This window comes from Mesoplodon mirus, assembly GCF_964341445.2.
Source record: "Mesoplodon mirus genome assembly, chromosome: 6".
Classification (NCBI taxonomy): domain Eukaryota; kingdom Metazoa; phylum Chordata; class Mammalia; order Artiodactyla; family Ziphiidae; genus Mesoplodon; species Mesoplodon mirus.
Window position 1 is genome coordinate 33,856,077 of NC_138982.1, and position 22,683 is coordinate 33,878,759.

Below are 22,683 nucleotides of genomic sequence, written 5' to 3' on the forward strand. Positions count from 1 at the left end.
CCCAAACCTTTTGGACTTGTGGAGTGCCCAGGAAGTGAACATACTTCCTGTTAGAGCTTTAAGAATGAGGGATCCATCTTCTTCAAGGTTCAACAAATATTCTGAGAAAAATGAGCACAGGGAACAATAGGGGAGGGAGATAGGTGAAGGGAGAAAGCCAGACGAATTTCAGCATTGGTGGGAGGAGAGGGGGAAATGGGGACAGATATTGTCTAGAGGGCAATTGTCTAGTGATGGACTTAACTTTCCCAACATTAAGTATGATGGTAGCTGGAGGTTTTCCACAGATGCCCTTTATCAGACTGTTTCCTTCTATTCTTAGTTTCCTGAGAGTTTTATCATGAATCAGTGTTGAATCTTGTCAAATGCTTTGTCTACATGTATTGAAATGATCATGAAGTATTTCCTTTATTCTGTTAATATGGTGGTTATAGTTATTGACTCTTTTAATTTTAAACTAACCTTTCATTCTGCAATAAACTCTACTTGCTCATAAGGTATTATGCTCTTTACATATTGCTGGATTCAATTAGCTAATAGTTTAATGATTTTTGCATCTATGTTCATGTTATATATTGATACGTCACTTTCTTTCCTTAAAATGTCTTTTGCCAGTTTTGGTATTAGAGTAATACTTGTTCTCATTTTTTCAAAAAATTGGTAAAAGTATTCCCTTTTCCCTATTTTCTGAAATTTATGTAGAATTAAAGCTTTTCTTCCTTAAATATTTGATAGAATTCACCAATAAAGCCGTGTGGACCTGAAGTTCTTTTTTTTTTTTTTTTTTGCAGTTCGCGGGCCTCTCACTGTTGTGGCCTCTCCCGTTGTGGAGCAGAGGCTCCGGACGCGCAGGCTCAGCGGCCATGGCTCACGGGCCCAGCCGCTCCGCGGCATATGGGATCCTCCCGGACCGGGGCACGAACCCGCGTCCCCTGCATCGGCAGGCAGACTCGCAACCACTGCGCCACCACGGAAGCCCCCTGAAGTTCTTTTGCAGGAAAATTTCTGATAATAAATTTCTTTGATATAAGGCTATTTACATTTTCTGTCTCATATCAGTTTTAGTAAGCTATTATTTTTCAAGAAATTTGATGACTTCATCTAATTTATTGGTTAAAATTTGTCCACTATTATCCTTTTAATGACTGTAAGATCTATAATAACATCCTCAATTTCATTCCTGATAGGGATAATCTGTGCTTTTTATTTTTCCACCGAGTTTTTGCTAGAGGTTTAACTTTATTACTCTTCTCAAAGAACCAACTTTTGGCTGTGTTAACCCTATGATTTACCTGTTTTCGGTATCACTGATTTTTTTTTTTCCCCTGTAGGCGTGCCTCTCACTGTTGTGGCCTCTCCGTTGCGGAGCACAGGCTCCGGACGCACAGGCTCAGCGGCCATGGCTCACGGGTCTAGCCGCTCCGCGGCATGTAGGATCTTCCCGGACCGGGGCATGAACCCGCGTCCCCTGCATCGGCAGGCGGACTCTCAACCACTGCACCACCAGGAAAGCCCGGTATCACTGATTTTTGCTCTTACTTTTAATATTTCTTTCTTCTACTTACTTCGAATTTATTTATTTATTTATTTATTTATTTATTTATTTATTTATTTATTTAATTTTGGCTGCGTCGGGTCTTCATTGCTGCGCGAGGGCTCTCTCTAGCTGTGGTGAGCAGGGGCTACTCTTCGTTGCGGTGTGTGGGCTTCTCATTGCAGTGGCTTCTCGTTGCAAAGCATGGGTTTTAGGCATTTGGGCTTCAGTAGCTGTGACGTGTGAGCTTGGTAGTCGTGGCTCGCGGGCTCTAGAGTGCAGGCTCAGTAGTTGTGGCACACGGGCTTAGCTGCTCCGCGGCATGTGGGATCTTCCCAGACCAGGGATTGAACCTGTGTCCCCTACATTGGCAGGTGGATTCTTAACCACCGCACCACCAGGGAAGTCCTTACTTTGAATTTAATTTGCTCCTTTCCCCCCTAGTCCCTTCCTTCCTTTCAAATGTATAAATATTTAAAGCTATATAATTTAGGAAGCAAGTACAATTTTTCTGATTTGGCCTTTTGTTATTTTATTTTTGGGGGTTCCTAAACCTTGAAAGAAACTCCTAAATTTTTTTAGGGAAAAACTTTCAGGAGAATCAGTAAATTCTACCCTGGAGGAGAGTAAGCATATATATCTAAAAAATGATTATAAGGCTATAAAAAGCCTAGCATTCCTCTTACATAACTCTTGGTTTTTCATTCCATTCCAAGCTGGGTGTGTGTTTATTCTAAAGATGCTTGAATTTTTTTTTTTTTTTTTTTTTTTGCAGTACGCGGGCCTCTCACTGCTGCAGCTTCTCCCGTTGCAGAGCACAGGCTCCAGACACGCAGGCTCAGCGGCCACGGCTCACGGGCCCAGCCGCTCCACGGCATGTGGGATCCTCCCGGACCGGGGCACGAACCCGCGCCCCCTGCATCGGCAGGCGGACTCTCAACAATTGCGCCACCAGGGGAGCCCTAAAGATGCTTGAATTTTAAGAACCCCCAGTTCCTTTGTTGGATGCTATGCTATAATTACCAGTGACTCATTCATCAAGTTTCTGGATGTAAATGAAGGCTAGGTATGACTTCAGTTAATTTTAATGCTTTGACCACACTAACTGCATCACCAGTACACTGTCAAGATGAAATTTTCCTCTGTTACTAAGTATTTACATTTATGTAATGAGTCTTCTTTTTTTAGTTATTGCTTATATTATCTTTTTATATTTATCTTTGGAGATCTAACTCACCCTTTAAGTAATTCATTTTGAGTTCTGGTTTTTAAATACAGAAAAGCATTAATGCATATAGATTTTCTTTATACTTATTATGAATAGTACTAAAAATGATTTGCATCATAAAATTTCACTAAGAGTTCTTTTTTAAGGAATTATTGTGCTATCAAATGAAACTTTTTCAAAATCAACCCATCAAGAAATTCCTACTTCAATATACGTACAACCAAGTGAATATTTGTATATTTCAGAGAAGATCATCTTTTAAACATAGGTATCAGTGGCCTTTTCAAATTAAGTTAGCTAGTAGAAAAAAAAATTTAATACATTTTATATTTAGTCTAAGGTTAGGCTGGAAGAAAAGGCTTTTGATTTTTAAAGGCCAAGCTACTTTATTTCATGAGCCAAGAAATGATACAATTTAATGGAATGAAATGTGTACCTATCAAGATGACTTTTGCTTCTAACAATTTTATCTTTTGAAAAAAAAAAGGTAGAATTTTTAAAATCATACATCATTTCAGCATCTTATTTTTTAAAAACCCAACATTTTGGCATAAGACAAATTTATACAATTAAACACTTCAAAATATAATATGGCATATATTATTTTTCCATAGGGCATCAGATACTAATAGGTCCAGGCCACTTTGTTAAAATAACAAAAATCATATGAAAATCAACACAATACTTCATTTATTTATTGTATAAGTTTGGCAAAGAGCACAAAACTTCAGCAACATTTTAAACATGTAAAAAAGTCAAATGCTGAACAGTACTGGAAATCTTTTTTTACATAATTAGTAATAATGAGTACACATGTAGGGTTCTGCAAAGCTAGCAAAATACCAAGGGTGCTTGGCTTCTGAACATATACCACAAAAACACACACAAAAGCAATATAATTTATCTTTACAAAAATTACAGCCAAGCAATAAAAAAGGATGTTAATAATGAAGATACTAACACGTATGTTCACTACATATATCTTATACAATGAAATGCTACACTTTGTACCCTGAAAAGCCATGTGTAGAGAGCCAAGCAGAGTCAATTTAGGCTCATCACTGAGGTTAAGAATTATCTGAGAATTTAATGCTTGTATGTAACATACTCAATGAAACCTTGCTATATACCAATTCCTAGATCACAACAATGTATTTTACTATATATTTGAGAAGTTGTGTCTTCTTTGTTGGCAGTGTAAAATTTTTGACTAGTATCAAAATTCTGGTAAAACACACATTGAAGGCATTTTCTAGTGTATGCAATGTTTGGGGGCATTAAAGAATGTGGGAGAAATTCTTAGATTCCACACTAAGTTTCTTTTGAGGTTTGTCAAACCAAACAGCTCAACTATAAGGCAAGGAAAATTAACCCCCTATAACAGATTAGTGGGTCTTACCAAATAAAGGTAAGAATTCAATCTTAGGAAAAAACTCCCTACATAAGCAGATCTGAAACAGCAGGCACTAAAACGAACATCTAAAAATTACCTAACATCTTGATATCCAGTCATTGGTTCAGAAGCCTGACAATTTGTTGGTATATTTTATCTAATTAACATTTTTAGAATCAGCACCAGTCCCCAAAACCTCAAATTATAATATTTAATCTTCATTAAAATACACCCTTTTGTGCTATATTAACACTACAATCAAATTAAAGAAAGCTGAATTTACTCAACTTATTATATAGTTTTGTGTATACTGGTAGCAACTTAAATTTTTTTATTTACTTGTGCTTCTGTTTTGGGGCACTTTGATTGAAGAGAAACTCATTTCACAGGATTACATCTTGCTAAAGCATTCCTTAGCATTGGTCCAAACTTGAATTCCCTTTAAAAACAAACAAATCAAAACAAAAACAAAAACAAAAACCCTTTAAAATGTGATTTTGGAAGGATTCTGAAAGCCCAAGTATTTGGCTTACTGGTATGCTAAGTTTTACTTTTTGGAATAATTAACAAGTCCAGCAAATAGGACACTTCTTCTGGCAATAGCTAATATAAGTCAATGTCAAATACTTTTGAAAAAAGTAATAGAATCATTTGTATGAGCCTATCTTCAAAACAGAAAGAACTCCTACAACTTCTTTTTGAAAAACTCATTTACTCTATTCATATCATTTCTATTTATAAACCAAACAAGTTCTGTAATATTTGAAACAAAAGAAAAAACTTATTAGTCTAACAATATAAATTAATGAATTATTAATTTATTAGTCTAATAATATTTTGATAATTAAGTACTAAGTTATCAACTCCCTTTCAATGGTTATAGCAGGCAATTTGGCAAAAAACTAATATGCTATGACATAACATGCTTAAACAAAAATGCATGTTTGAAACTGGGAAAAAAATGCATGTTTGTAAAAATGTAACAGTAAAATCTAGAAAGTGGTAGAAATAAAGGTATGTTTTCAATAAACAAGATATATATTTGCCAATAACTGCTAATTTATGAAGAAAGAATATTTTCTTTAATATTTAAACATTTAAGTTTGTCAATATTTATTGAGGCTTCAAATAATAGGAAAAAAAATTAATCTTTTTAGCTTTTCTTCCTCCCTGATAGAATACAAAAAAAAAAAAAAAAAAAAAACCCACAAAAATCTTTTAAAATGTCCCAGATTGCCTGGATAAAGTAGTATCTAATGGAGTATTTGTTAGTAGAATGGATAAGATAGATCTCATGTGCACTGTCCTAGTAAGACATCCATAAGACAGCAAATGAAAAATCAAAAGCTACACACTAGCACATATAATGCAATCCTGTTTTTGTGGGAAAGGAAAGTGTATATTTTCTAAATGACTGTATATGTACAAATGAGTCTGAAAAGATAAACATGAAGATGTAACGTGTTGAGTTTTCAAAAAGGGATTTGGGGAAGGAGGAGGAGAATTTTTACTTAATATGCTTCTGACTTATTTGAAATTTTTACAATGCGCAGATATGTTATTTTTATGATAATTTTTTTAATTTAAAAAGATAAAATAACTTGAAATATAGAGATACCCACATTTACTCAAAAAAGCTGATGTTAATCTTGACTTCTCGTACTTAATTTTAAGTTTCTAAAGAAAATAGCACTGTAGATCTTCAAATATAAGAATCTACTCCACTTAGGCAAGAAAATAAAACATGAAACACTGTAACACTGTTCCTAAAAAATAAGGTAAACATACACTCTTACTAATCTCATGTGAGTAAACTCTTGTTTACTCTAGTTATTATCTTAGGATACACCAGATACCCAACAGTGTGTCCGCACATACCTACAGTAATATCTTGTTTATCCAGAGATTACTTTTTAGCACCCCTCAACCCGCTCACCCTGAGCAAAGTGGCAGGGGGAAAGTCCTTTGAGCCATTACACAAAATCTGCATTCTTGGAAAAGAAGCAAATGGGAGATCACAGGAACCTATTAATGAATCTTTTATAGGAATAAAACAAAACAAAACCAACTCTAAAAACCTTTGTGTTTCAGACCACCGAAGAGTTAAAAAGGCAGGTTAGAAAGACGGTAAATGTGAAGCAGCAGAAGGAGCTGATGGGATGACAGCAGCAGAAACAAAAACACCCCAAACTACAATACATTCAACCACCAGCCTTTGCAGATTGATCAGTCATGGTTTTAACTTCTCTCAAGTGACCCCAAAGATCTACAACATGAATTAACTTACAATTTCATTGAGGCAGAACTATAAATTTGGCCCAATGACTAATGTGTGAGTCTGCTGTTTCTGTCCCAAAACATCTTTGTTGTCTACTGCTATTTCTCGTTATACAAGTAAAAAAGGCTAAGAAAGTGACGGTTCCAAGCCAGAAAATACAAACTTTGGATAAATTAAAGCCTAAGTGTTTGTTTGAGTGTGATTTTTTTCCCTCTAAGAATGTCTTAATAAATATGGGAATCTATCTTACTATGTGATATACTGAGATAAAGCATGTTAAATCGCTCAATAAATTGCGAAGTGCTAGAGAAATGTAAAGCGCTGGGACTGACTGGTGGTCACACAGGCAGATCCTGGGTTATGAAGAAGAGGTTAAGGAATATTTTGTATTTTGTTCTTACAACAGCGTTTTAGAAAGATCTCCATCACTGCCAAAACATTTATTTTAACCAGAATAAGCTTCAACGTCCATGCCTTCTACTGAGATGTCAACTACGTGAAGGGTTTACTCTGACAACAAACCATATCGCAGCCACAGTTTCCCAAAAGAACGCTGAAACCATTTTCCAGTTGAAGTATGTATCACTGTTAGGAATGGTACTGTACTGCCCTGTCCAAGGGCAGTAGCTCTAGGACATATAACCAAAGTAATGTTGTTAGTACATATTTTCACATACAAGTTATAAACGGGGCATACAAATTTGGAACTTTAGATGAGTAGAGACTCAGTAATTGATATTTTGATTATGACCCTTCTTTCAAAATTAAGTAGAGAAACTGGGAAACATTCTGGAAGAGGAGAAGAATGGACTTTAAAAATGGAAATGATAAATACTTTGTCCAAATAAGAAACTGATTTTAAAGAAATTTGCAGGCATTTCTGAATATACTTGTACCTTCACTGAAACCAAAACCTACCTTCTTGCACATACTGATCTGCATGACTGCATAGCTTATGAGGGCCTCCTTTAAATCATGGTTCTTTTGCTCTTTGAAGCGTTCAATATCAGCCCAAGCATTTCTGACAAATTCTCTGAAATAAAAGGTATAGTCATTACTATTATTCTTATTTAAATTAAGTAAACTACATATTGTAAATCTGAATAACCACTTCTCATTTGAGTTGGGTTTTTGTCTATATAGAGGAAAAAGCTATCGCGTGTATAAGATAGTTCTATTTTTCTCTTCCTAAAAATTACAGTGGGAGAAAAAGCATACAGTCATACACTCATCTACATTTTAATAATCTCTATTTTGCTACAAGAATTCCAGCTTCAAATTATTCCCATAAAACAGATGTAAATGGCTCCCTGAACCAGCTCATAAGCCTAACAGATGCCACATGAAGTTGCCTTCCTGGGGTCACTGGAAAACATACATTCTTTTCAACAAGATGGATTATGTATCACATTTATCATGTGCTTACTTTAAATGACAACTAGAGTTTTAAAAATTCTGAGAGCAATTTGTCTTTTTTTTTTTTTTTTGGCTGCACCGCCTGGCATGCGGAACTTCCCTGACCAGGGATCGAACCCACACACCCTGCAGTGGAAGTGCGGAATCTTAACCACTGTCTTTTTAACTCTATTCATGAGAGTTTAGTTTGACTTACTTGATGCCAGAAGTTCTAAAAATTAACAAAATCACCTCCAAATCAGTGATACACTCTTGGTCTGCCTTGGTCTACTCAACAACTATCAGATGAAAACAACAATAAAAAACAACAATATGAAAAATGAGCCCAAACAGACCTTTGAGAACTGAATTTCTAAAAGTATTTATGGAATAATTACATTCCAAGCCCTATGCAAGGTGTTGGGACATAAAGATGAAAGAGACATAGTCACTGACTTTGAAGGGTTTGTAATTTAGCCAGGGACAGTCACACTGTACAACCAACCACCCAATACAAAACTGCCATGCAACAGTGGCATGAACCAAGTGCTATGACAGCCTGTGAGGATAAGAGAAAGCTTCACAAGAGAAGTAATGCAAAAGCTTGGCAGTGGAGAATGATCAGGCTTTTAACTGACAGAAAAGGGCAGACGGAATGTGAAAAGGATAGAAATCATGAAAAGTACAGGAAAATAATATTATGAAACTTAGATACTTTCTTCTTCCTCTTTCCCTGACACTAAAACAACTGTTTCTATGCAACATGATTTTTGATTACTCAAATTTCTTAGGAATACTCAATCACTGCATTTTAGAAGAACAGGTTACATCCAGGGACACTGGTGAAGCTGGGAATGGTTATAAACAACCTGTCACAGAGTCTACATGCCTAGTCATGTTAAAACACCACAGCATTTTTACCTGCCTTCCTGATTTTTAGACTTAAGTTGTTGTTCTCCTTCATTTATTTGTTCTTCTAGCACCTTTATTCTGGCTTCTCTCTGCTCTGGAGTTTCTTGACCAAAGAGCTTGGTAGTCATTCCCTTCAAAGAAAATGTTCTCACGTTCTAAAATGAAATAGAAACAGATGAATGGATAAACAACACACATACACTGAAATATTATTCAGCCTTAAAAAGGAAGGAAATTCTGACACATGCTACACAACATGGATGAACCTTGAGGACATTGTGGTAAGTGAAATAAGCCAGTCACAAAAAGACAAATACTATATGAGTCTACTTATATGAGGTATCCAAAGTAGTGAAATTCACAGAGACAGAAAGTAGAATGGTGACTGCCAGGGGCTGGGTGGAGAGGGAAACTGACAGTTGATATTTAATAGGTATAGAGTTTCAATTTTGCAAGATGAAAACAGTTCTGCAGGTTGGTCACACAACAATGTAAATGTACTTACTACTATTGACCTTTACCATTAAAAATGGTTAAGGGCTTCCCTGGTGGCGCAGTGGTTGAGAGTCCGCCTGCTGATGCAGGGGACATGGGTTCGTTCCCCCGTCCGGGAAGATCCCACATGCCGCAGAGCGGCTGGGCCCGTGAGCCATGCCCGCTGGGCCCGTGCGTCCGGAGCCTGTGCTCCGCGACGGGAGAGGCCACAACAGTGAGAGGCCCGTGTACAGAAAAAATAAAAATAAAAAAAATAAAAAATAAAAAAAATAAAAATAAAAATGGTTAAGATAATAGATCTTATGTTCTGGATATTTTACCGCAATTATTTTTTTTTTAAAAAGGGGAAATAGCCATTTCCTCCCTAGCTCAGATAGAAAACACCACAAGCCTTACAACCAGGGGGCTACTAATAAGATTTCTAACACTGGAAAATGTGGAAGCATCAAAAAGGGAAAAATTTTAACCGAGCTTCTTCATCATATGGAAAACTTCTAGGTGAAGTATTAGGCAAGTTATTTCTTTATGTTAGTGATCATATTTTTTCTAATTACTCTGTGATATAAAAAATAGATAACAGGCAACCGTGAAAATAAACTAAAGAAACTATTTAAAATCTGTGTAACTCACACTAAAACTTGGTATCTATTAGAAAAACAGGATGCCTAAATCCAAGCCTCAAGCTTCACTGCTTTACCATTTCCTCATTCTCCGGAGTTTACTGAGGGAAACACATTTAGGAGTAGAGAACCAAGCTCCCTGAAAATGGACTGGGAATTTCCTCTGGATTTTAAAGGTAAGACAGTGTGTACCTGTTTCATGGGCAGAGGTCTCTCCCCGCATATCTCTATGTGGGTAGCCCACAAGCACTGTCACAAGTAAAGTACTTGTTAACTATGAAATGATTCATAAATGGTGGCACTGTCGCTGCTTCTTTACTTCCAGATTGTGTGCTCTCACCATGGCAGCTTTTTTATTCCAATGAAATAGCTGGACAGTATAAAGCTGATTATAAAAATGATCTAAGTCCAATACAATAAGATAAGGAATTTTCTTCACAAGTATTCACTGTAAGCATTCAACAATAAAGTACCCCAAAAGCTCCCTGTTAGGAAAGAGGCACTGATTCTAAAAGGGCAAAGTTTTTCAAAGTTAACTAAAATTTCTATAATATACCAGGTAAAATTAAACCTGGCAAAGGTTATTATTTCAATCCCAAAGAATAATGTTTTTTCACTTGGACTTAATCAGAAAAGAGATGGTTCTTATTACACACAGCAATGTTGGCAAAATTTCTTACAACACTATATAATACGTGTTTTAATGGCTTACATCCTTTTATATCAAGATCACAAACAAAAGAATTATAAAGTTGCCCACAAGTTATTTCCCTACGGGCATCCTGCAGCCCATTCCACTTAAGGTTTGCTATAATAATACCAGAGACCTAAATGGAAAACCACTCACCCCAGTTGCCAGTTCCTCACACTGCTGCTTCTTGGATGCTAAGTCCTGAGCAGCCATCTCCAAATCATACTGCATAAGTTCATGTTTCCTGCACACAGCCCTAGGGATGAAAGAAAGTGCTGCCATTAATTTTTGTGGCTTCTCCATTAATATGTTAAAAAATTTTTTTTCAGGGGTAAAGGGGAGGCATTCACCTCTTACTACAGTCAGAACTTTTATATACAGAATTTTCAAGTTTAAAATGTAGTAACCCAACATTAAAAATTTAATCTAGCAGAACCTAAGCATAAAAACTTTATATATGCTTAAAACAAAAAAGGTTGTTTTCCAGATACTTGCAACATTTTTTTCAATAAACATACCATTATACATACATTAAAAAAAAGCTTTTGTATAACATAGGAACTAATGCTATAATCTCACAGAACAACTGAGTATTGTTTAAAAAGACATTATCTCAAAGCTTTCTTCTTTTTATTTAGAAACGTCTATTAGTTTTTATTTTCCTAAAAGTAATCCATGCTCACTGAAAAGAAAAAAAAGGATTCTAATACAGGAATGCACAAAATAAGTTTCAAGAACGCTCTCTTTTCCCCAGTTCCACTATCCAGACATAATTCATGTTAATAGATAGTATATATCGTTCCAAATTTTACCTAGGCATTTACAAATACACATATCCACCCACCCCCAGTAATTCTACATCTTTTCTTTGTCAACTATTTATATACCAAAGACACATATGTTTCTGTATCAATACACATTAATCTTTTCTATAACTTTTAAGAGCTGCAGAGAATTCCACTGTGTTCAGCAACTTTCTTTTGGTCTGTAACTTGAAAACACCTTGGTGTAACTTTTTTTTTTTTAATTTATTTATTATTTATTTTTGACTGCGTTGGGTCTTCATTGCTGCGCGCGGGCTTTCTCTAGTTGCGGTGAGCGGGAACTACTCTTCGTTGCGGTGCATGGGCTTCAGTAGTTGTGGCACGTGGGCTTAGTTGCTCTGCGGCATGTGGGATCTTTCCGGACCAGGGCTCGAACCCGTGTCCCCAGCATTGGCAGGTGGATTCTTAACCACTGCGCCACCAGGGAAGTCCTTGGTGTAACTTCTTACTACTCAAAACTCTAGAAGGAAAAAGGCTAACAATGTGATGTTTTCATACCAGCTACTGAACAACTAAAGGAATATTGCTCCTCTGTTTTATAAACAGAATTCTTAGGCTGATTTTAAAAGTGATAGGGGACCATTGGTAGTGCCAAGACTCATCAGGACATGCATACGGTCTCTCGCTGCCTGGTGTGGGGTTTGCCATGGGCTAGCAGCCGCCCACTTCCAGTTGGCTTTTTACTGAGTTATGAGGTGCCCGGTGTGGGGCGCCAGTCCAACTGGGGCGCCGCTCCTTGCCGGGCCAAACTACTTAGCTGTACTTTTCAACTTCGAAAGTTGACAGGAGCGACAGCAGAGTTGTTGCCTCTTTGAAGCGATAACTTCTCTGTGCTAGTCTATCAGATGAACAGCATTTACTGTTTAACTATTCCCACTGTATACTGTGCCAGGCTTTCTTAATGGAAGTTTGTTTTATTACTGTGTCCAGAATGATGAAGTTTTCGGAAGAAAAGTTACCAACTGAATTGACGATATGCTGCCCAGTTGCTACTGGACTAGGATAAAATTGATTAAAACGTAAACGGTATTAAGTCGCTGTATTACTTAAAGTAACCTTCATATCAAAATAAAACGTTTTAACTTTAATTTCAAAAACCTTCATAATACTAATGAAAATAAGTTACTGACATTCGTTGAAAGAATATTGGTTTGAGACATTTGCAGCTTATCTAACTGTGCCTTGCAAAAAATTAAATTTGTCCACCGTGATTACTTAAATTTTGTATAGGTTCCTTTCAATTCCATGGCTCTCCTGTAATATTAGTGATAATGTAAAAGCGAGCTTTTGTACTTGTTTCCTAGTAAGATTCCTTTATTCTTCTAGAACTTTATTAAAACCAGGGAGCTCTGTTGGCAGTTACCCTTTTTGACATGGATTATGTTACCTTGTGCTCTGGCTTTCTGTTTGTGTCCTGCTTCCCTACCATATTACAAGTGTTGAAAGGGCAGTGATCGAATAGATTACCTTGTCTTTCCATCTCCTCATGGCTTCCTACAAGGATCACTTGAGCTAGGAAAGTGACTGGAATTAAGGCAGTAAAGTTCTTGAAGCAGTTGTTAAAACAGAAAGTAGGGGGCAGGCAGAAACCACTTTCTTCTATGTATTATATGTATAACTGGACAAGATGATAGAAAGTAGTTTTAAAATCAAAGATGGGAAAATCGGAGAAAACTGCCATTCCCCACAGCCAGCTTGTTCATGGTATACACTTGTGTGAACAACCAAAGATAAACAGACAGAAAAGCAAATGTAACTTACCACTAACCAAGATCACCTCTGCAAAAAGAAATGAAAATAACTTTTGGCAGGATTCTGTTTCATCTGATATAATTCAGAAGCAGGTAAAAAAGCCTTTTAAAAATACTGAGAATATTAAAAATAAGCATTTGAAGAAATCATCATTTCTAACTGAAGTGAGCCAAAAGAAGAATTATGCTGGGGTAAAGTTTAGTGATCCACTTTCTCCTAGTGTTCTCCCAAAGCCTCCTAGTCACTGGATGGGAAGCACCATTGAAAATTCCAACCCAAATAGGGAGTTGATGGCAGTACACTTTAAAACTCTCCTAAAAGTTCAAACTTAGATCTCAGATTTCACTATGTATGTAAAACATAGCTTTTCCAAAATCCCTGGACTCTTGAAAAGCAGTGGTACAGAAATGGCAAATTACCTTGTTGCAATATACAAGGGCAAAAGGTGAGTTTAAAAAATTACAAACAGCTTGTATTATATTTTGTAAATACCGTATACCATGTATTATGTGTATATTGTTCATACTTGAGAGGTACATTATAGTTTTGTTATGAAAGTATGCATTTTGCCCTGCCCAAATGGTAGGTGTTTTGTTTATATACAATGGAGAAATTTTAAGCGTGCTAAGGCACATGAAAGGCCAATTTATTTGCACAAGGTACTGAGATATTTTTTCAAGAAACAGCTGTCGAATCTCAAGGTGAAGACCTCAGTGTGAACACTTTACTAATGCACTACTGCAGTTTAAATCTGTGGCACAATCATTGTAAACATGGGGTTCGTCTGTGTTTCTCTAAATTGACTTCTGCCTTCTAATCTGTAATTACCGGAAAACTCCTATTCCCATTTTTACCAAACTTAATTTCTGGTTTTTGGTTTATATCCATTCAAATTTAAAATTTTAATGCCAACAAAATCGGTTGTAATCAAATTTTAAAATAATAATAATTTGGCCCCCAGAAAAGTGATAGGAAAACAATTCATTTTTCTAAACTGGACTATCTCCCAAAGAATTGTTTGGCTCTGTAGAAGATACTATAAAAAGAGAAGACAAAGTCCTGACATGAAGAAGTTTTACAACCTTTACTAAGGAGATAAAATATGCAGGTATGGGAAAAATTACAGAATTTAAATGGTAATATACAACCTAGAGACAGATTATGCTACACACTCTCAATCTGTACTTTGCTTCCAATCTTAAAACTGGAAAAAGTAGAACAACATACAGACAGACCTGAAGTCTGAGACTAACAGGTTTTATCAACATAATGCTTCAAGCAGAGGGCTCATCTCAGCTATGTCTAGCACTCTGTAACACACAGGAATACAATGAGACCTCATTCAATATCTGGGGGAATTAACTCATTTAAAAATCTTTATTTTAGAGTAGCATAAGAGTGGTGACCAGCCACAGGGCTGTATCTGGAACATGTCTTATACTTACCTCAGTGCTTCTGCATAAAAAAGGTACTCCTTTAACTGATCTGCATAATGTTCTTCATCTTCTAAAATATCATCAATAGAAGACGCATACCTATTTAAAAAACATTGCAAATGTATATCTCAGAAATAACTAAATTTCCTTGTCAACTGCATTATTATGAACTTTCATCAAATCTTTAACTGTGGTCATTTTAAAGTCTTTTGTCATTTACAGACAGTTCTGGGTGTACTCTGATGCTTTTGCAAATATGTTCCTATAAAAGGGTTTCATCTTCAAGGAATTCATGAAAAAGACTCTGACAAGTACAGGTTTCTGGTAACTGACTATACTGCTGAACTGAATGAATAAGCATTTTCAGAATTCTAATGGAAAACTGATGAACTCATAAAATTGCTAACAAAAGATCAAGATAAAAAAATTAATTACATGGGACTGAGTGAACTGATGAGGATGATTATAATTTTTGTGACTTTCTGTTTGAATAAAAAAAATGTGATGTAAAAAAAATTAAATAAATAAAAATAAATAAATAAAAAACATTGCATAGAGTAACCTTTATCAGGACACAAAGTATTGAAGTTCTAAAGAAGGGCTATTCAAAGCGTGGTCCACAGACCATTTGCTACCCGTGAGTGACAAAAGCAAGTACAGAAAGTGAGAATAAGCATTTAGAAACATTTATAACAACTTTTTAAAATTGAAGTACAGTTGATTTACAATATTATGTTAGTTTCAGGTGTACAGCAAAGTGATTCAGTTATATATATATATTTCGTTCAGATTTTCCATTATAGTTTATTATAAGATACTGAATATAGTTCCCTGTGTTATACAGTAAACCCTTGTTGCTTACCTATTTTATGTACAGTAGTTTGTATCTGTTAATCCCACACTCCTAATTTATCCCTCCCCCCTACAGCAATCTTTAATTACCGTGACAATTGTATTTTATTTACCTAAATGTTTTGATCAGCAAGGTCTTAGAAATAGAAAAACAAAGCAAACAAAAAACGGTCCTTCATAAGGTAGCTTAAGAAGCACTGTAATATCTTTTGTTCAAATATATTACAAAAAGGGCTACAAAATCTGTAGAAAGAGTAAGAGTTTAGTATAATTGGTACATTAGTGTTCCTGGTAGCAACTACATACAGTAATGCCAAAAAGCTACAAAAGGAAAAGTCAAGCAAATAAAGATTACAGAAAATTTTAGAAGCCTTATTTTATTCTAATTCTCAATAGCAACCTCTGCTTTGATCTGGACAAGCCCTTCACTGTCGTGCCACTCCTGTTCCTGGCCTTGAGTCTTTCCTTGCACAGAAACGTGATGGCTTTCCACACCACTCCTCCAAATCCTTCCATACGTATCTCAACACCTCTAGAAATCTTCCCAGACTTCTTCAGTCCTAGTCATCACTCTACTTCTGATCTCTCATCAAAAATTGAGGACTTAAATTGTATCAAAGAAATGTCTCTAGTGCTGGTTTTCTCTGATCACATTATAAATTCCCTAAGGGCATGGGCTATGTCATTTACTACTTCTGTATGTATAAGAAGCATCCTTTTTTCAAATCAATTCTGATTCCCTAGCATGGGCATAAAAGAAAAATATATTTTATGTCTCCAAGTCCACTTCCAATAGACAAGTAAACAAGTTTACTGAATTCTAAAAACAAACAAAAAATCTACCTTAATGCTCACTGAAAAGTGATGCGTTTACAGTATTGATAAAAGTAGGCAAAATATGTATTCTGTAAATATAAATTTACATTTGTTAGAGTGTGGAATTTCCCCTATGTGACTGAAAGACATCTTGAGAATCACTGTTAAGAGTAGGAAAAACTGCCTTTAGTTCATAAATCTACAATTCTGGAAAAGTTAATGTTAAGAAAACAAAAAAGAAGATAGGTGGCTTGAAGATAGGACATCTTTGGGTAGAAAAGGGTAAATGGTAAAAGATTTTTTAGATATCATTACTAAAATTAATTTTATTTAACATTTTAAATAAACCAAGTAAAGGGATAATCCCAAATTCTTGCAAATACTAAAAATGTCCAGTCAACAGAATGCAAGAAGACTTAACAAAATGGTTGAAAAGCAGCTGGTCAGCTTATATAACAGCCCCCCCAAAAATAATACTTAGATAAAATAAATATATTTTTGTCTTTTTATTATTCGGTTGTAGGAGTTCTTTATATATTATGGTTGGAAATGTTTACTCCCAGGTTGTGGCTTGCCTCTTCATTATCTTAATGGTGTGTTTGTGTGTGTTTGTGGTAAAATATAATGTAAAATTCACCTTTTTAACAATTTATTGGTGTACAGTTCAGTGGCAGTAAGCACATTCATATGGTTGTGCAACCATTACCATCATTCATCTCCAGAACTTTTTATCTTCCCCAACTGAAACTGTACTCCCACATTCCTTCCACTTCCAATGGTGTCTTTTGATAAGCAAAATTTTTAATTTTGATGAAGAACAATTTACCATTTTAAAAATATTTTTTTCTTTTCATATTAGCTTTAAAAAATCTTTGCTTACTCGAAGGTTGCAACAATATTCTCCTACGTTTTCTACTAAAACCTGCAATTTTAGCTTTTACATTTATGTGTATCATCCAAATTGAATTAGTTTTTATGTAAGGTGTGAGATATGGCTCAAGGTTCATTTTTTCCCATGAAGATATCCAGTTATTCCAGAACCATTTCTTGAAATGAACTATGTAAATGTGGATCTATTTCTGGACTCCATCCTATTCCACTGATCTCTTTATCTCAATACCTCCTGATAACTATAGCTGTATACTAAGTCTTGAAATCAGGTAATATATTCCAGGCTTGTTCTTTTTCAAGACTGTCTTGGCTATTCTATGTTCTTTGAATTTACATATAAACTTTAGAATCAGCTTATCAATTTCTATTAAAAAGTCACTGGAGTTTTGACTGGGACTGTGATTTAGGAAGAATGGTCATATTAACACTACTGAGTCTTCCAATCAATCTATGAACATGGTTTAATCTCACCATTTATTTAGGTCTTTACTTTCTCCCAGCAATGTTTACATATAAAGTTTTCAGTGTAGAGGTCTTTCACATATTTCATTAAATTAATCTGTAAGTATTCTGTTTTGATGCTATTATAAATGGCATTTTTAAGTTTTTATTTTCCAATTGTTACTAGTATGTAAAAACAACTTTTTAAATATATTCATTGTGTATCATGCCTTCTCATTAAATTCAGCTATTCCATAATATTTTCGGTTGATTCTTTATGATTTTCTACATAAAAGATCCTGTTAACTGCAAATAAAGAGAGTTTTACTTCTTCCTTTCTAAGATGTATGCCCCTTATTTGATTTTCTTGTCTTACTGCACTGACCAGGACCTCTACTACCATTTTTACTAGTTGTGGTGGAAGCAGACATCCTTGCCTTGTTCCTGATTTTAGGAGAGAACACCAATATTTCACTATTAAGTACAGTATTACCTGTAAGTTTTAGACTGAGGAAATTCTTTATATTCCTAGTTTGATGAAAATTTTTACTGTGAATAGATGTTGACATGCTTTTTCTACATGTACTGAAATGAACACATGGGTTTTCTTCTTTACTCTGCTAATATGTGAACTGAACTGAAAGATTTTTGAATGTTAAATTAATCTTGCATTCCTGAGATAAACTTCTTTAAGTCAAATCTATATACAGAGAGCACAATATAAATGCCAGCAAACTTTATAAAAACAGAAGAACAGAAGAATCACTAACACTTCACCATTAATGTCACCTCAGGTTCTACCTTAAATTCTCTGGGTACTTACACATCCATATGATGACCAGCACTCTGCAGTCCATCACCCATTTCTTTTTCTATGGCACTCCACTCACTAAGAAGAAGAAGATAAAACCAAAAACATCATGAATTCGATATGGAATATTATTAAATGGACTCTTTTACAAGGTTGTTTTCTAGCTAGCTTTTAAACAATGTATGGTATCTATTTTGGATTTATTTTCTGTGACTCAAATATGCTCCTTTCCCCGAAGTTTAACAACTAAATGCAAGTGAAGGCTTTAAAATATTAGTTCAAAAGTTTGTATCTGCTGCTGTTAAGTGCAAAGCAAGTATCATACAAAACAGTTTCTGCTTACAGACAACTTTCTCAGCTAGGGTGCCTATTTAAATCAACTGTGGTGCTTTTAGAAACTATGAATGCTTACCCTGCTCTTGATCTACTTAATTAGAATCTCGGGGATAGAGCTGAGGCATGCATATTTTTAATTACTACATGGATGAGTCTGATAAACACACATGATTACATGTCACTATCTTAATAGGTAACAGAAAAGGACAACTGTACAGAAATACTAGGTGTACCATAAAGCTTTGATAACTTGCACTAAAGTTGCATGACAAAGTCTACTTAAAACCACAGATCATTTTGTTGTCATTTCAGTGAAATTCTTGAAATAAAAATTCCTTTTTATGGAAGATGCATATGTATATTATAATAAAGGGGGAAATAAATCTATAATCCTAAATACTAGGAGATGACATAATTTGATATATTTCCTTCTAGTTCTTTTTATTTACTCATTTTAATATGGCTGAGATCATACGGTATATGCAATTTTGTATTATGCTTTTTCTATTAATAGTATTTCCCCACATTATTAAAATAACTTGTTCTCAGCACTATTTCAGATGGCAACTCATAATTTTTTAACCATTTTCCTGACCATTCAAGGTTGTTTACAACTTTTCTGCTATGTATAATAAATAGCTTCAATTGCATATATCATAAAAGGGAAAAAATTAAAACACTATCATTCTGTTAATCTGTAGTTTTTATACACTGTTCTTGAAATACCAGATTATACGCTTATAATACTAGAACGGTAAAACCGCACATGGTTTTAAAACTGTCAAGGAAGGAAAACAAACATAAATAAACATATCTCCTTCTGACAAGTTTTACTCATATGTTTACCCTCAAAATAGTAATAGCAACAGTTAACCTTTTTTTTAGTGCTTTGCTGTTTATAAAATGAATTTTTAACATCTCTAGCTATATTATCTAAAGCTACACTTCCAATGCCTACAAGACAATTCTGCTTTTATATACCTCTGTCACTTCAAATTCAACTACCTAAAGCCCAGCTCTTCACATGAAAAACAAAGTCTAGGAGTTTTGGCAGATTACAGGCATAACTAGCCAAATTTGTAATGTAGCAATCACAGTTAATGCAGCTATAGGTCACGTCAACAGAATTAATGGACAGTCCAGATCAACTATCTATTGGATGTTCCACAAGTACTTCATCCATCTAATCTTTGAGCACCTTTTAATGTGCTACCAACTCAAGGTCAATATAACCAAATTTAATTCTTTTGTTTACGAGACTAAAAACTAGTTCAAGAAAGGTAAGACTTACACTTAATCATCTATTTACTCCTATTAAGTCGTTTAGTGCCTGATAAATACTTGGCATTTATAGGTTGTAGGTAAAATGAAAGAATGAACCGATAAATAAATAAATGTGAGGAGAGAAACATGTACTGGGTTCTAAGTATCAGCCACTACTAGGCACAAGACCTCTCCCCTCAAGATATACATAGTCTAGCCCTTGACTACTCAAACTGTGGTCTATGAACAGCATCACCTGGAACTTGTTGGAAATGCATACTTGCAGGACTCATTCCAGATCTACTGACTCAGAATATTCATTTTAACAGTTCTCCAGGTGACTTGTATGCCTATTACAATTTAAGAAGCATCTGCTAAACAAAAGGTTCTAACTGGGGTCCAGGTATATGCCGAGGATTGGAACTAGAAAATGTTAACCAGTTTAGGGAGGGAGGGGAGGGAGGGGAGGGAGAGGAGGGAGAGGAGGGAGAGGAGGGATCCATTAACAAGGAACTATTAAAGTATAGAAGGAGGGACTTCCCTGGTAGCACAGTGGTTAACAACCCTCCTGCCAATGCAGGGGACATGGGTTCAATCCCTGGTCCGGGAAGATTCCACACGCTGCAGAGCAACTAAGTCTGTGTGCCACAACTACTGAGGCTGAGCTCTAGAACCCGCATGCCACAACTACTGAAGCCTGCATGCCCTAAAGCCTGTGAGCCACAACTACTGAGACCACGTGCCACAACTACTGAAGCCCGCATGCTCTAGGGCCTGCATACCTCCAACTACTGAACCTGTGTGCTGCAACTACTGAAGCCTGCATGCCTAGAGCCCATGCTCCACAACAAGAGAAGCCACAGCAATGAGAAGCCTGCGCACCACCATGAAGAGTAGCCCTTGCTCGCCGGAACTAGAGAAAAGCCCGCACGCAGCAATGAAGACCCAACGCAGCCAAAAAATAAAATAAATAAGTAAAATAAAAAGTATAGAAGGATTTAGCATCAACTTTATAAGAGGCATAATTGCTATCATAAAGTACTTAATGGGTGGATAACTGTCACAGATGAACCAGATCAAAGAGGGTAATAAATCTTTTGTAGCATCTGATGAAGACTAAGGACCTTTTCCACTAAGGAGGGAAAATCACAAACAAAATTTTGCATGTAATTTCAGAGACTTCATGGATTAAAGACCTAAATGTCAGACAGGAAATCATAAAACTCCTAGAAGAAAATACAGGCAGAGCGCTGTGACATAAGTCGTAGCACTATGTTTTTGGATCTGTCTCCTAAAGCAACGGAAACAAAAGCAAAAATAAACAAATGAGATCTAATTCAATTTAAAAGCTTTTGCACAGCAAAGGAAACCATCAACAAAATGAAAAGACAGTCTATGCAATGGGAGAAAATAGCTGCAAATGATATGACTGATAATATCCAAAATACATAAATAGCTCATACAACTCAGTATCAAAAAAACCGAACTCAATTAAAAAATGGACTGAAGACCTGACTAGACATTTTTCCAAAGACATACAGATGCTCAGTACTACTAATCACCACAGAAATGCAAATCAAAACCACAACGAGGGCCTCCCTGGTGGCGCAGTGGTTGAGAGTCCGCCTGCTGATGCAGGGGATACGGGTTCGTGCCCCGGTCTGGGAGGATCCCATATGCCGCGGAGCGGCTGGGCCCGTGAGCCATGGCCGCTGGGCCTGCGCGTCCGGAGCCTGTGCTCCGCAGCGGGAGAGGCCACAACAGTGAGAGGCCCGCATACCGCAAAAAGAAAAAAAAAAAAAAAAAAAAAAACCACAACGAGGGACTTCCCTGGTGGCACAGTGGTTAAGAATCTACCTGTCAAAGCAGGGGACACAGGTTTGAGCCCTGGTCCCACATGCCGCGGAGCAACTAAGCCCATGTGCCACAACTACTGAAGCCCGCGTGCCTAGAGCCTGTGCTCCACAACAAGAGAAGCCACCAGAATGAGAAGCCTGCGCACCGCAACAAAGAGTAGCCCCCGCTCACCACAACTAGAGAAAGCCGGAGTGCAGCAACGAAGACCCAACACAGCCAAAATTAAATAAATAAACTTATTTTTTTAAAAAAGATTATTAAAAAAAAAAAACCCAAAATGAGATACCACCTCATACCTGTCAGAATGGCTATCATCAAAAAGAGCACAAACACCCAATGTTGGCAAGGACGTGGAGAAAGGGAAACCTTGTACACTTGTTGGTGGGAATGTAAACAGGTGCAGCCACCGTGGAAAACAGTATGGAGAGCCCTCAAAAAACTAAAAACAAAACTACCATATGATCCAGCAATTCTGTTGCTGGAGGGTAGGTTCTTGTTTTGTCACAGAAATAATTCAGAGACGAGACACAGAGGCCAAGTAAGCGAAGTGAAGATTCATTGAGCAACAGTATACTCTCAGGAGGGAGAGCTGGCAAGCTCAGAAGAGCAGCTGCCCCGAGCTCCTTTTGGCAAGCTGGTTATATGGGGTGTGAAAATGGGTGGAATATTCATCAAGGAGGGAGGGACTTTGGGGTAACTTCCTGGCTTTCATCCAAGTTCCACCTTTCTGAGAGGAGGGGCTGTTTTTGTCCTTGGTCTTCTCAGATCTGCCATGGTGTCAGGTGCATGATGGGTACTGCTCTGGCTGCAATGTTAATTCTATTGTAATGAGGGTATAATGAGCAAAAAGTTACATTC

At 36.2% G+C, this 22,683-nt stretch overlaps 1 protein-coding gene across 2 annotated transcripts in view; it reads right to left on the minus strand.

Moving 5' to 3' along the window:
* Positions 1 to 3,429: 3,429 nt before the first annotated feature.
* Positions 3,430 to 22,683, minus strand: part of SNX4 (sorting nexin 4) — a 66,230-nt gene continuing 46,976 nt past the window's right edge. The window contains exons 9-14 of one of the 2 annotated variants that reach the window (XM_082625958.1): positions 18,382 to 18,447; positions 14,568 to 14,657; positions 10,703 to 10,802; positions 8,750 to 8,895; positions 7,352 to 7,466; positions 3,430 to 4,594 (exon numbers count right to left, since the gene is read on the minus strand). In XM_082625958.1, coding sequence (XP_082482084.1) covers positions 4,547 to 4,594; positions 7,352 to 7,466; positions 8,750 to 8,895; positions 10,703 to 10,802; positions 14,568 to 14,657; positions 18,382 to 18,447 — 565 coding nt within the window. In that variant the 3' untranslated portion in view covers positions 3,430 to 4,546. Of the gene's footprint in view, positions 4,595 to 7,276; positions 7,467 to 8,749; positions 8,896 to 10,702; positions 10,803 to 14,567; positions 14,658 to 18,381; positions 18,448 to 22,683 lie in introns of those variants that run through there. The other variant, XM_082625957.1, reaches the window with a different exon arrangement.